The sequence below is a fragment of the Copidosoma floridanum genome, unplaced genomic scaffold, assembly GCF_036245765.1.
Source record: "Copidosoma floridanum isolate Cflo_tuat_1 unplaced genomic scaffold, Cflo_Japanese_pri ptg000013l, whole genome shotgun sequence".
Lineage (NCBI taxonomy): Eukaryota > Metazoa > Arthropoda > Insecta > Hymenoptera > Encyrtidae > Copidosoma > Copidosoma floridanum.
The window spans coordinates 23,607,026-23,620,862 of NW_028321890.1; the positions used below are offsets into that span (position 1 = coordinate 23,607,026).

Genomic DNA, 13,837 nt, shown 5'->3' on the forward strand with positions numbered 1-13,837 from the left:
ATAAGTAATGTTATGGCTCCATTTACTTTAAGTAGTAATAATTATTTTGATCAGCGCCATCTAGCGGTATTTTTTTTTTCGCCAAAAGTGGCCTCTAAAATTCTGAAACCGAGCATTAGCGCTTAGAGCCATTTAGCCAGTTATAAGCCAGCCGCAACTCATATAATAGTTATAAAATGAAAAAATAACAGTATATGTGTTTTTGGCGGCAGGTTAACAATTTATTTTTACCAAAAAATTGACCTCCTATGTGTTTATACTTTGGAAGACAAATTTACGAGTATAAGATAAATTGTTAACCTGCCGCCAAAAACACATATATCGTTATTTTTTTATTTTATAACTACCAGATGAGTTGCGGCTGGTTTATAATTGGCTAAATGGCTCTAAGCGCTAATGCTGCGGGTCAAAAGTTTAGGGCCACTTTTTAGTTCAGAAAACCGCAACGCTAGATGGCGCTGATCCATATAATTATTACAACTTACAGTAGAGCCATGTAATTTAGTATAAACCAGCCGCAACTACTGCGGTAGGTAGAAGATAAAAAGATAAAATTTTCTATGCTATTTGCGGCAAGTTTACAATATATATTTTACTTGAAAATCGACCCATTAAAGTATAAATATTCTGCTTATCTCATATGGCTTATAAAATCAACGATTCTTACAAAATCACAATACTTTAGACCTTTTACCATTAACTCATTGAAGCACAGCCCTTTAACTTTATAGTTCCAATAAATAGTAAACTTATATAACATATGTCCAAAGCAAAATTTGTTTTACAGAAATCTTGAATAACGATCAAACATATTATACGTAAATTAATTAGTCTAAAAGAGACAACTGAAAAAAAGGCCTAATAAAGAATTACTGTCACGCGAAGAGTTTCCTAAAAATGGAGCATTGGATCTCACCTAATCAAATAAGGTTTTGTTCTTTGTTTATTTATAATACTTACAATTTACTTCTCTGTAATAAATGTATTTTTTATTTAGTGAGATCCAATGCTCCATTCTTAGGAGACTCTTCGTGTGACTGTGCTCCTTCCACACTTAGACCTTTTTTTCAGTTTTTTCTTTTAGAGTATTTAATTTACGTATATATTTGATCGTTATTCAAGATTTCTGTGACACAAATTTTGCTATGGACATATTATATAAGTTTACTGTTTATTGGAACCACAAGGATCTTTACGTTTTATTATTGATTCATCTTCTTTGAAGACGTAAGAATTTGCATAAAAATCTAAAATCGTGCAAAATAGAGTTGGCTACATTATGGAGTCAGAAAATAAGGAAAATTTGCTGGAGGAGCTTGTACTAGAAGATGAGGCAGATGAAGAGTTGGACTCAGTGTAAGTTATTAAAAAAAACAATTATTTGTTTAGATCGATACATAGTTGGAGATTACTTTTGCAGTATGAGAACACCTGAAGAATTGGAGAAGATACTTATGTTGGCAAATATTCCTAGTTCTGAAATAGCTACGATAATTCAAACCTTGTATTCTTCTATACCCTTGGACTCGCAAAATAGTGATTATTTGGTAATGGAAGTTGACAATAACGTTTTAAAGGCAATAAAAAATGGAGAAAGGTTTGTATTTCGTTCATTAAATTATTAAATTAAATGTTGAATGAAATTTTTTTTCTGAAAGATTTTTTAAATTAATGTTATTACGTTTAGTTTATCGTTTAGAGGAGAGGAAAATGAGCCAGCAGTTTTTTGTACTAATAACAGAACATATGAAGTCAAAGAAGCTGAAACATCAAACACGTGTTTAGTAGTGCCTGGTCTAAAATGCTTGGATCAAGTAAACATAGAAGGTGCGGAAACAAAAATTGTTGAAAAAAAAGAAATCACTCTTTCTTATCAGAAGTACTTAGAGGTATGTGCTTGATAATCAAATGATATTACAACATTAATGGACTATTAATTTCATCTTATGTTCAGTTAAAACAATGCAGCCCAAAATTGAATAAATTGCAAATCATTTTGGAACCGTCGTCATTCAAAGGATTAGAATATGAAAAGTTGTTAGATCCATCGTGTTTTTATGACTGGCAAAAACTGCGAAATGAAATACAAGCCAGTGATGAAGAAATAAAAGAATCACTTGCAGATTATTTAATAGCTGAGTTGGATGGTAACTATTCCTATGGTAAAATGTTATAAATAAAAATTTTTCAATTGCTTTTTTTATGATTTCACAGGTTATTACCGTTTGATATCTTTTGAATTTGAAGCCAGAGCTTTAGGATTTATGCTAGATTTAATAGAAGAAAATTCTTGGGAACCAGATGAAGTAGACAAAGACGCTTCCTACGAATCTTTGGACGAAATGATCCCTAAGCCGGTTTTTGAAGTTCTTTTTAAAAACTACGCAGAGCCAACTAAAACAAAAGAAGACGGAACCCAATTGTATCGGTATGTAATGACTCTTTAAAGTCTCATAATTTTTATTAAGCGTAAAGTAGACTTAACACGATATTTGGTACAGCTATAACGAAGCAAAGTCATGTAAGCTCTTGGCTCATGTGTTACTTTCCGCTTCTCGTGTGAACAAGTATGATGATTTTATGAAAGCTTGGAAGATAGGAGTTCCTGAAAATCTTGAGCCAAAAGAAGAATACTTGTATGGCGTGGCAATAGTGAGGTATAATAAACAAGCCATGAGAAAAGAAGTGGTTTTTTATCCTGAGTCGTCTTTGCCTGATGATCTTAATAAAAGATTAGACAAGTTATTCAACGTCAAAGAAAAATGGACGTTTCCGGAAATTGCTCCTTATTTATCGTTAGTTCATAAAACACAGTTGTATTTTCAGAAAAATTACTTTTATATTTACTTTTCATTTATTTTTCTATAGGAAATTCGAAACGAAAAATCAAAACGTCGATGCCATTTTAACGAAGTATACGAGGTCGTCTACATCCATGGGTGTTAAATATTACAGTGCTAAACACGGAAAATAAAAGAAAATATTAGCATTCTGGATATTGTTTTTATCAATAATGAAAATCCGTCCGTGTGACATGAATGGTAGCAAAATAAACGTGTCATCCAGTGGCTCTAGATTCGAGGTTTGATATACATTGTGTCATACATGTTAATCGATGCAAAGAAGGCTAAAACCCCTTGCATGGTAAAAATAATTATAATTTTAAGCAACCAAAATCTCCTATTTTATAAAGAATTTATATACATTTTGAACATAATAAGTAAGCAAAAATAAAAATTATTTAACTAGATATTTCAAACTTTGCAAGAAGACAATATTATTTACTTAAAAATGATTGAGAATTATTTGCAGAATGTAAAAGTTGTATAGGTAGTCATTCTCTTTAAGCTTTGGCAAATTGAGTCTGTAAAATTTAAAAAATTATAATATAGAAATTTCTTGGAATGGATGTTAATAACGGGTCGATGTACTTAAAATCATGATTTTAATTTATTTACCGATATATAATCATAATAAATGTCATAATAATACATCATTACATTTACACAAATTTACACATATCTTTAAATAAGGTGACGTTTAAGTTTGTAACAAAAATAAAAAAAAGGTAATTGATAGCAATAAACTATTTAAATTTTATAAATGACATATATTGTTTCCTGCAAGACATAAATCATACGAAATCTACAATTGCATATTACGATATCAACGCTAGCGTCTTGAATAGTTAGCAGCACATTGTACTTTACCGACTTATTTCTTTCGAAATTTCATAGTTTACTGCAATGCATAAGTAACTATAACTTTTTAGTATATTCAAGCATTATGTAGTTCATCATTTTTTTATCCACGTAAATTATTCTCATGTCTCTCTCGATATCGGCAAAAATATTGTTTTTCTTATAATTAGCCAGTGTAACAAAAAGCGTCTCGATAATTGCGTGTGAATTACACGTAGATAATAATACTATTACTTTCTCAAAATGGTAGGGGTCGATTGGGGGAAACTCGTAAAGAATGTATGCTGCTTTTATGTGCATATGAAAATGTGCGCGACTCGATAGGAACTGATGAAATATTGAATATCCACCAAATACACATGAGTGTATTAATTTATTTTTTAAAAACATCCACTTCATAGTTTGTAAAAAACATTCCGTATAAACGTCACAAGCCAGTATAAATTTTTTAACTTTTAGTCAAAGTAGAAAGAACATTCAGTATGTATGATTATACTTATATCTTTACACAGCATTTAATTGTTTTTCAATGTCATTTATCATTTATTTACGATCATACCCGTAAAGTAAAGACATTGGACTATCGCATCTAGAAACCTATCGTTTTTTAAAAACAGTATATTTGCTGCGTAACTATATATATATCATTGTCGATTCTATACGTAAACTTGCCGATAACCAAATGATGGAGTATGTGTCATCAAGACTATATGAATGTATACCAGTTGGCGTGCGGTAATAAATTATTTACGATACAAATGAACAATTTACATCTATAATGCAATATTAATATCGTCAAGCAAATGTATAAAAATCTAGTAAAGAAAATGATAATGAAATTTTGTTAATACCAAAATCAAGAGAAAATGAAGAATGTTTTTAAATTAAAAAAAAACATACAAATAACGCTCTTTAACTTCATAAATTGTCGTCTCACGTTACCGTCATCATATGTATATTTGTAATTTACGTAACAAATATCGTAATGGTAAATCTAAAGCTTTGGAGTCTTACGGTCGATATTAATAGTATATATATATATCCGTGACTTAAACTATATTTATCGACATGATATTCCTAAATTCCTATAATAGCTAGTGAATACTGTTTTATATATACATCGTACATATGTATATATAAGTATATACTTGCTACATTATTATTATTTTTTTTTATTAAAGAAAAAACACACTTGCCACTTTCGTAGCAAAGAGAAAGTTTATAAATTGATTAAAGAGCAAATACACATTTGCTTCTATAGCAAGGAAGAAAGGTGCGATGGGTAACTTTTCGCTCGAGTCCTAATTATATTATATGTACAATATTTCTTTAATGTTGTCCTGTTGCACTATTTTAACATTGAACGGACATTAAAGTGATATCGATTGTTTCCGGCGTAAAACTACAAATCAACAGAACATAACAAGAACAACAACAACAAAAAAAGAGGCCAACAAATAATTTTGACAATCGCCCTCAATTGATAAAGAAACAAAAAAAAATCTAACGCAAGTAAACACCTCATCGTTAGCTGTCGTTCGACTGGAGCTCTTTGCCAATTTTGTTGTTGAACATCGAGCTCTGAGTGATGTCCGTGGATAGAGAAGACTGGTGTTGATGGATGATCGGTGCCTTCGTCTGGACAATACTGCAGGTAACCGGCACTGGTGGCAAATTCATCAAGTTTCCACAGGGGCTACTCGAGAGCGAGGGTCGCTTCCGCTCGAGGCTGTTGGTCACCATTTGTCGTCTGGTCGTCGAATTGCGCTCGAGACTGTTAACCATGTGGTGCCGCCGCTCCAGGCTCGACATCCCGTTACCGTCAAGCTGTCCCTAATAACAAACAGAAAATACGTACATTCTCGCTTCGAATATACATACAAGTAAGAAGCAGGGGGAGGAGATAATTACACACTACACTCACCTGTGATCCACGATCAACGGATTGGCCCATTCGGTGCAGGAGGTCGCCGCTCTGGCTCTGCCGGAAACCAGGATTGCTCTGCCGTTCGCTGGAATGACTTCGCCTGAGCTGCTCGCCGGACTGGCTCGAGCGCATGCGGTACTCCTGTGCCAAGCCCCTCGAGTTTGTCATTTCGTTGTGCCTCTGGCATATTTGGCTATCTACGTAAGGGAAGCGGATCCTAATCGAATCTATCACGTCGAGCAAATTTTTCGCGTCCATCGCCAGGATATGAGCGGCAGATAGCATACCCCTGGAAGTAGAACAAAGGAAGATTTTGGGTACCCATACCGATTTTTTGGAGACACAATAAATAAATAAATAAATAAATAAATAAAAGTTGCATTCTTACTTGCGATACTCGGCGTCGAGAGTCGTGGCACTGTAGTTCTGGGCAAGCTTCATCGCGGTAACGAGCTCAGCCATGTCCTTGCTGAGCACCTTGTGCGCCATCTCTACCTCCCGGTGAGCATTGGCGGGCAGTATTTCCACGAGCGCGTCGACCGACGAGAGGAGCTCGCGTAGCTCGATACCCACGCGGCGCACCAGATCGAGGTACTGGTCGGCCCTGCTTTGCTGAACGCCCTGGGACAGTGCCATCACGGCACGTACTACGCTGGTCGTGCAGTCGTACACCTTGTCGTTCGTTCGATCGAGATCGGCAGTGGGCGTCGGCTCCATTTTCTGTCGGCATTATTGAGCAAACGAGCTATTCAATGCGGGTGATTGCCAAATAAATGTATGATTTACAATAGTACACAAGCCGAGGAGTTTACCTTGACTACGATGATTTTGTCGGAGCCCTTATCGGACCCCAGCGACCCCGTGCTCGTCGTGGTGTGAGTCTCGTGGTTCGGCGATTGTGTGATCGATCGCGGGATCGGCGGACTCGCGCTCTCGTCGCCGCTCGTTGCTATCGACAGGCGTTTCTGCAAAATGAGCGTATCAATCACGCTTTGTAAATCAAATACTTATTTAATAACACACGCGCAAACACTCACCTCTTCTCTGGCTAGCCACCGGCTGTCCTCTTCCGACTGACGCTGCTGTTCGAGCAAACGTTTTTCCAAAAACTGCTTCACGTCTTCGACTCGAGGATTGAAATCGGCAGTGGTCTCAAACATCTGGGACTGTGCGTTTCTCTGTTAATGGAAATAATGTACATTTGAAACAATCGATATATGTGAATCCTTATACGGTATATCGATTAAGTGTTTATATAGCGTGTGCAAAAATTCTATCGCTAGTAAAAAAAATATATATATATTTCGAAGTAAAATCAAACAAGGTACATAAATTATCTTACGATTGTGTTTTTGTGTATGTACAAACGTTGGTGTGATAATTGCGTACACGTTTTGTAAGATCATGTCCTAACTAAGTTTATTAATCAAACATTGGTGCATGCAAGTGTATAAACACGAAAATATGACGTGTTACTAAAAATAAAATACAGATAATCCTAATACGGTGCATCTATGATCCACTAGTATAAAAAAACTTCATGCGCTATGATGCGTGTCCAACGCTTTGATAATCAATCGTATATCCAAAACAAAAAAGAAAAATCATACACCTTTGTACAATGGTGGAGGTAAAATTTAAAAATCTCGATAACAAATTCATGAAAAATAACTAAAATTTCCAAAAAAGTCACACAAGCAAAGGCATGGTAAAATTTCAAACTTGAAAACAAAATAACGGTGCTCCAACTATAATTGCAATAAAAAAAAAAAACAACAACAATCAAATCTACGATATCCAGCTGCACAGTGAAGTGTTTGTATTGAAAAAAATATAAGTTAATAATGAACAGACAACCAAGTGCGACTGTTTCTTCCATATTTATCTAAAACGAGTAAATCGTCACTGATCATCTTCTCATCTGAATCAAAGACTCAATTCACCGATTTTAGACAAACACAGGGCGCAAGGCTATATCCCCAAAAGAAACCACAGCACAAAATACCTCGCGAACAAAGAGGCGGGGGGAAAAAAATTCCATCAAACAGCTAGTGCTACCACAAAAAAAAAAAAATAACCATCCGACTATTACAACAATCGGTAGATGCATGATCAAAGGATCTTCCAAACGATAAATATATAAAAAAAAAAAAAGGCTACAACACCACAGCGCAATAACAACAGCACATGTGTATAATAGAGAAGACGATCAGCGCAGAGTTCGCATTCTCGGGATTCGAGGCAAACCTGCTCGTGCAGCATAATCATCATAATCTCGTCGCCACCGACAGGCACATCCCCGCTGCTCGGCCCAATTAGACCAGTGCTCGCAGCGGCGGCGGCGGTATCCTCCACCAAATTCCCGTCACACAATCTTCCAGCACCCGCACCCCCAGGGACAATCGTTGCATTAACGGGTACGGCGTTGGCCGTGTATACCTTGCCCACCTGGGGCATCGCGACCTGCCTGGTCTGGGCCGCGTAGTGCGTCTGTACAGCCGGATGGTGATAGCTCGTGCACTGCTGCTGGGCCTGTTGGAGTTTCTGGGCCTGCACCACCGAGGTGGGCGTCGCGTGGACCGTGTAGATCGGCGCTGCCGGCGATGACGACATCGCCGAGGAGCTGCGCTGATAGTTTTGCGAGTAGTGCGAATAATTGCTCGGCGACGACGACACGTTCGAGTATATCTGTTGGTGCTGATGCTGGTAGTTTTGGGCGTAGATCACCTGAGCCTGGCTGCTGTTGTTGTTGTTGTTGCTGCTTATGACGGGAGCACAGTAGCCTGGAGCTATGACATTGGGGGCACGCATGGCTTGCATGTAAGAAGCGACACCGGCCGCCGGGGCGCTGAGCACCGGCTCGGCCATCGTAGCGGCCGTCTGAGCGCGGAACTTGAGCACGGGACCGTATATGTTTTCGGCACTGGTAATGGAGGACGTCATGACCGATGGATAGCCGGATGACTGATTGGCACCGACAGAGTTTTGGTTTGGGCCGATAAAGGAGGAAGCGCCATTCTGGGGAAACGAGCTCGAGGAGGAAGACTGGGCTACTGAGTCGGTGGGCGGTATGCTCGGTGGCCCGTAGTTCTGGAGTAGCAGTTCGGGGGCACAGGCCTCGGCAAAGTTGCCGACAAGACTGGGGCTCTGGCTTAGGTTGCCGACTATGACTGAGCTTTGGCTGAAGCCAGCCACAGGACCATAGATCTCGACACCCGCGGCTGACGAGGCGCAGGACGACGCTGCCGCGGAGGAAAACTTTTGCACCGGTGAGTAGAGATCCGCGATTTTCGCGCTAGATGAGTACAAGCTCTGCTGGGATTGTTTGCGAGTTACATTTGGGGACTGCATGGACTCGGACACGCTTAGGTTCGACAGGAAGGAGGATATGGTGTCGGACGACTCGATCGAGTCAAGGTTCGACTCAGACTGAGAGTTGGACTCGGAAGCCTGTTGATTAGAGTTGTTGGAGGAAGAAGCACTGGACTGTAGGCTCTCAATGGGGTCGGCAAAGGGGAGGTCCGCGACTACAGCGGTGGTCAAGGTCTTGTCCTCGTCTTGGAACTGTACAGCCAGGGAGTTGAAGGGGGTCGCGGGGGTCGTGTATACCGAGGGACATACCCCTCGTGCCTGGCTCTCCTTCATCAATTGGGCGAGCACCTCTGGATTCTGGGCGACGATGTAGGTGGAGACCGGAGCCGTCAGTTCGGACTGGTCAGGCGTCGTGTTGGAGCCCTGACGGCTCACAGGGGGCTTTGAAGCTGGTTGCACGTCGTCTCCTCCGACTGCGATTTTGAGAATTTTTTTGCCAATCATCCCGAATTAAGTATTTATTTTCGATAAAACAAATAAAAGTACTCTCACCCCACGACATGGCTTGAACTCTGCGAGTCTCTCGGCGTACGTTCTCCTGCTGCTGGTGCCTTTCTTCGATGAGAATTTCACTGGAGAATAAACGAAATGTATTATAGATAGACTGGAAATATAAATGACCCAGTAGCCCAACAATGTCTAGGACACTCACTGTAAATTTTCTCGAATATCCTTGAAAGTTGGCCTCTTGCTCGGCTCGTAGCTCCAGCACTGCGACATCAGCGAGTAAAGCCGAGGTGGGCAGTTGCTCGGCAGAGCCAATCTCTCTCCGTTTTCCAATTTACCGATGACCTCGTTGTTTTTCACCCCTTGGAAAGGTTTCACGCCGTACATCAATATTTCCCACATGCAAACACCTTTATTCGTAAAACAAAAGCAACGTCGTTGATCATTACTTTGTTCATTGCAACTTGGGCTGAAGAAAAATAAAAAAAAAAAAAAGGCGTACCAAACATCCACACGTCCGACGAAGTGGTAAACCTGCGGAAGTTGATGCTCTCGGGCGCCATCCATTTGATGGGCAGCTTACACTTGCTGGCCGTATAGTAGTTTTGGTCCTCGACCCATCGGCTCAAGCCAAAGTCCGCGAGCTTGACGCAATTGTTCGCCGAGACAAGGACGTTGCGCGCGGCTATGTCGCGATGCACGAATTTTTTGCTCTCGAGGTAGGACAGGGCAGTGCTTAGTTGGAACGTGTAGAGGATGAGGGCGGCGAGGTCGAGCTTGTGCTTGTTGGATTGCAGGTAGGCGCGCATCTCGCCCAATTTGGCGAGCTCCATGACCAGCCAGATCGGGGCCTCCGAGCACACGCCGATCAGACGGATTATGTGCGGGTGCTCGAACTGCTGCATTATATCTGCCAATGATTTCGGTATGATGTGTTTTAATGCTATCATTTAGAGCTTTGTTTTTTTTTTATTAATAATACATTTTAATGCTGGATATTTATGCATGTCCATTTTTTTAATAAGTTATTAGGCTGAGAAAGAGTAAAGGGACTACGAGTTAAAAATAAAAATGTTATATTAAAAAAAAACTACGTTATATTAAAAATAAAATGTTACTTTGTAATGCAAACGATAAAATACTTACATGCTTCTTCGAGAAATTTTTCAGAAGTTGCAAGATCTGCGTCGACTTTGCAAGTTTTTACAGCAACCGGTATTATCTGGCCATCTCGTGCCTTGTAGGAGCCTTTGTGGACGTTTCCAAACTGTCCTTCTCCAATGATTTCTCCTAGTTCTACTTGATTCCTGACTATTTCGTAATCACGCGCTGAAAGTTGATAAAACAATCACAAATTATTTTGCGATTCAATCGTTTGATAATTTTGATTCATTCAAAAAAAAAAAATAAATAAAAAAATAATACAAAAATATGAAAACTTACTAGCTGGAGTTGAATAATCTCCCTCTTCATCGACAATCTCCGCATAATCTTCAGACAACATAGTTCCAGTCTTTCCAGCGCCATTATTTTCTAGACTTTCTGTGTTTTCGTGCTTATTTTTTGGTTGATGAGCATCTGAAAAATATAACGAATTGTAAGAAAAAGAAGTATAAATCGGTAAATATAAATGTTACAAAAATCAAACTAAAAGGACTACAAACCTTTACAAGGACAGGGATAGTTTTTCCAAGAAGCAGCTTGAAGTGTAAATAATTGGTTTTAGTGGTGTTACGACGTATAAAGATTTTCGAGATTTTATTGGGAGGTATGAAGAATTAGTATGGATTTTAGATTGTCAAGTTAATTTTTTTAATCTAAAAAGCAAGTAAATTATTGGTTATTTCCAGGACGACGCAATATACGCTTCAGTGACGTTAAACGTAATTATGACTCATAGAAAGTAATAGCTTGTTTTTTCCAAGTTTTTTCGTGCAATAAAATAATAACCTTTTCTATTCCACAAGGAAGTATTGCTGTCAGTCGCCAGTCTGCAGTATCCGTCGATTAAATCTGCGAGACTTTCAGCCTGATCGAGACTCGAGCAAGTAATACTGAGGGTTTCGGTCGTGCCCGCCACTCGGAGTTTTATGCAAGCTTTCGCGTGCTCCTTGCAGTCCGACACGAGCGTCTGAATCGACTGGATTTGCGTGAATTCCGCCATCCTCGTCGGCTGGATGAATTTTGTTTTTTTTTTAAATAAATTGTTGCCCTTACGAATATCTTTGAAAGATTGAAACCACACTCACCACCGTCCCACCGCGATGAGCCATGTACGATATTCCGAGATCCGGGCCGATGACTAGTTCCACGGGAATAGACCAACTAGTCTGAAAAAAATAAAACAAAATAAAAACCACGCTTCAACAACAAGAGCACCAGTGACCGGACAATCGGAAAACCAATACTCACTCCCAAAGCGCATATGAACCTCTCCTGGTCGAACCTGTAGTGCGAGCGGAGCAGTTCGAAAAATTTGTACATACACTCGAGCTCCGAGAGAGCGGCCACCTTTTTGAAATGCTGTTGTATGAGCTTTCGCAGTGCTTTTGGCTTCATGCTGTTTAATATCGAGCGAGGCAAAAATTTGTGCAGACCAACCTGTGTCACATCGAGTTGTTTTTTTATTGTTACTATCTTTTTTTTCATAAAAAAAATAAATAAAAAAACACCCCTCACCTCTCTCTCCAAGTATTCTAAATTGCTCTTTTTGTCGAGAGCTATTTGGGGCATGTCTTTGAAAAAATATCTAATTTCGAGGCAGCACAGTTGCACGGCTACGTCTTGATCGAGCATCGAGTGATTTGCCGTCAGATAATCGTTCCTCACCTGCAGAGTGTCACACGTACAAAGTTTCCTCTCGATTGTCAAACGTTGAATTCAAACACGTACAATATGATGTGTAAAACCTTACCTGATCGTAGTAATAGTAAAACGTGACTTTGTCCTTTTCGTAAAGGTCGTTTAGATTCTGGGGTAAATATCGCACCCTCAACTCGTACCTCCATTCGCTGTGCGGGTGTTTCTTTTCGTATTTTTCTTGCACCTTGGAATTATGAAATAAAGCGCCATATATAATTGACGTAATAACACGTTAAGTGTTCTTTTCTGCCGTATATATTACCTGGTGCATCGTCGTGTCCTGGTGCAACCAGTAACTCTCGCTCGAGCTCGTGTGGTGTAATCTCATGGCGTAAAGATTCCTGTAATGCCTCGTCCCCGCCGCCAGTCGGCTCGTGACCAATGATATGATACCCTTGACGTCGATGGCATCGCCAAACTTGACCACGTTAAAACCACCTATTCATACGGTAACGCAACCATCGCTCGTTTTTACTTTATTATTACTTTTTGAAATCAGTGTTTCATCTTTAACGCAACGAAAGATTCAACAAAATAAAGTATCGAGTGCAAAAAAACACCCCTTTTCGTTGCCATGTGCCAAATTAGTCAGATTTCCAGACACCTTTATCAAAGAAAAATGAAAAAAAAAAAAAAAAAAAAAAAAAAAACTCGTACTGACCGTTCGGCAAATGGACCTTGAGGGTCGCTTTGTCCATTGGGGTGGGCGAGCCATGGGGTGGTGTATTCCTACCGCCCAGTACCCCACCGAGGCCGCCGCCGCTGCCATCGCTCCCAGCGCTCATTCCCTCATGGCTGTAACATCAACGCGTAAACAATGAATTAACGAGGAGCTTTTTTTTTTTTTTTCTTCTTATTTTATCATCATATAAACATATCATGTTGTACATTTGTACGAATAATCATCAGGTATTTGTACGAGTAAATTGAAATTTGATAATATCACGTGCCAATAACCATGAGGCTATATTTCACTTAAACCAATGTAATTTAATGTACAAAAAAAAACAAAAAAAAACGAACAGTCCAACGGTTCTCGATAAAGTGATGGGGAAGCGAACCGCCGCGTCGCAGCTGTCGGACTTGCTGTATTCCACCGAGTTTTTTCCCTCCTCCTCCTCTTCCACTCCATTACGGCGGAAAAAGTAAAACAAGTGCCAAAGTGCCCTCGAACAAAACCCACACACGTTTGCTCCGCGAAAGAAAAAAATTCATTCGAGAGAGGAAAAGAAGGAAGCCAAAATTCGCTCCTACCGTTCACTCGGCGGTAATCGTGACACTGGCGTTTTTTCTCTCGATGTACCCACATGTAAGACCAAGGACGTGGGTGTATGCATATATATGCACGAAACTTTGCGCGTGACGTCGGGCGCGATGATCTATACTCGTGAAATATATTATCAGTATATATACTTGTATGCAATATTGCAACGTACAAGACACGCGCTCGAAATCTCTTTAGACTGTATAGGTGAGAATATGTGTAAGCGTGACCGTTCGATCAAAGTCGCCTTGCCTTCCCTACGTA

At 39.6% G+C, this 13,837-nt stretch overlaps 2 protein-coding genes across 5 annotated transcripts in view; one reads left to right on the plus strand and one right to left on the minus strand.

Annotated features, from left to right (window-relative positions):
• The first annotated feature begins 587 nt into the window (after nucleotides 1–587).
• Nucleotides 588–3,246, plus strand: LOC106641951 (sister chromatid cohesion protein DCC1). Of its 3 annotated transcripts, none has more exons than XM_089591300.1 (8): nucleotides 588–616; nucleotides 1,226–1,356; nucleotides 1,421–1,597; nucleotides 1,688–1,889; nucleotides 1,955–2,147; nucleotides 2,215–2,428; nucleotides 2,502–2,795; nucleotides 2,869–3,246. In XM_089591300.1, exons 2-8 carry the CDS (start codon nucleotides 1,280–1,282, stop codon nucleotides 2,972–2,974), a joined length of 1,263 nt encoding a protein of 420 aa, XP_089447426.1. In that variant the 5' UTR covers nucleotides 588–616; nucleotides 1,226–1,279; the 3' UTR covers nucleotides 2,975–3,246. The 3 variants fall into 3 exon arrangements, with proteins under 3 accessions (XP_089447426.1, XP_089447425.1, XP_014212032.2); XM_089591299.1 differs by lacking the exon at nucleotides 588–616 and adding an exon at nucleotides 713–743 and having other exon boundaries at nucleotides 1,188–1,356; XM_014356546.2 differs by lacking the exon at nucleotides 588–616 and having other exon boundaries at nucleotides 1,072–1,356.
• A 1,542-nt stretch (nucleotides 3,247–4,788) lies between these two features.
• The window catches only part of Fak (protein tyrosine kinase 2 Fak), a 61,066-nt gene continuing 52,017 nt past the window's right edge, over nucleotides 4,789–13,837 (minus strand). The window contains exons 2-21 of one of the 2 annotated variants that reach the window (XM_089590867.1): nucleotides 12,971–13,104; nucleotides 12,572–12,747; nucleotides 12,362–12,493; nucleotides 12,127–12,276; nucleotides 11,860–12,048; nucleotides 11,697–11,777; nucleotides 11,398–11,620; nucleotides 11,112–11,147; nucleotides 10,891–11,025; nucleotides 10,594–10,776; nucleotides 9,950–10,357; nucleotides 9,653–9,857; nucleotides 9,493–9,572; nucleotides 8,655–9,413; nucleotides 7,876–8,567; nucleotides 6,666–6,806; nucleotides 6,441–6,593; nucleotides 6,017–6,348; nucleotides 5,617–5,917; nucleotides 4,789–5,528 (exon numbers count right to left, since the gene is read on the minus strand). In XM_089590867.1, coding sequence (XP_089446993.1) covers nucleotides 5,229–5,528; nucleotides 5,617–5,917; nucleotides 6,017–6,348; nucleotides 6,441–6,593; nucleotides 6,666–6,806; nucleotides 7,876–8,567; nucleotides 8,655–9,413; nucleotides 9,493–9,572; nucleotides 9,653–9,857; nucleotides 9,950–10,357; nucleotides 10,594–10,776; nucleotides 10,891–11,025; nucleotides 11,112–11,147; nucleotides 11,398–11,620; nucleotides 11,697–11,777; nucleotides 11,860–12,048; nucleotides 12,127–12,276; nucleotides 12,362–12,493; nucleotides 12,572–12,747; nucleotides 12,971–13,104 — 4,810 coding nt within the window. In that variant the 3' untranslated portion in view covers nucleotides 4,789–5,228. Of the gene's footprint in view, nucleotides 5,535–5,616; nucleotides 5,918–6,016; nucleotides 6,349–6,440; nucleotides 6,594–6,665; nucleotides 6,807–7,875; nucleotides 9,414–9,492; nucleotides 9,573–9,652; nucleotides 9,858–9,949; nucleotides 10,358–10,593; nucleotides 10,777–10,890; nucleotides 11,026–11,111; nucleotides 11,148–11,397; nucleotides 11,621–11,696; nucleotides 11,778–11,859; nucleotides 12,049–12,126; nucleotides 12,277–12,361; nucleotides 12,494–12,571; nucleotides 12,748–12,970; nucleotides 13,105–13,837 lie in introns of both variants that reach the window. The other variant, XM_089590869.1, reaches the window with a different exon arrangement.

Bases quoted from the DNA above. Each gene is read 5' to 3' on its own strand.
- LOC106641951 (XM_089591300.1), top strand. From the start codon at position 1,280: ATGGAGTCAGAAAATAAGGAAAATTTGCTGGAGGAGCTTGTACTAGAA. The intron at 1,598-1,687 runs GTTTGTATTTCG...TATTACGTTTAG, and splicing joins GCAATAAAAAATGGAGAAAG to TTTATCGTTTAGAGGAGAGG. The intron at 1,890-1,954 runs GTATGTGCTTGA...TCTTATGTTCAG, and splicing joins CTTATCAGAAGTACTTAGAG to TTAAAACAATGCAGCCCAAA.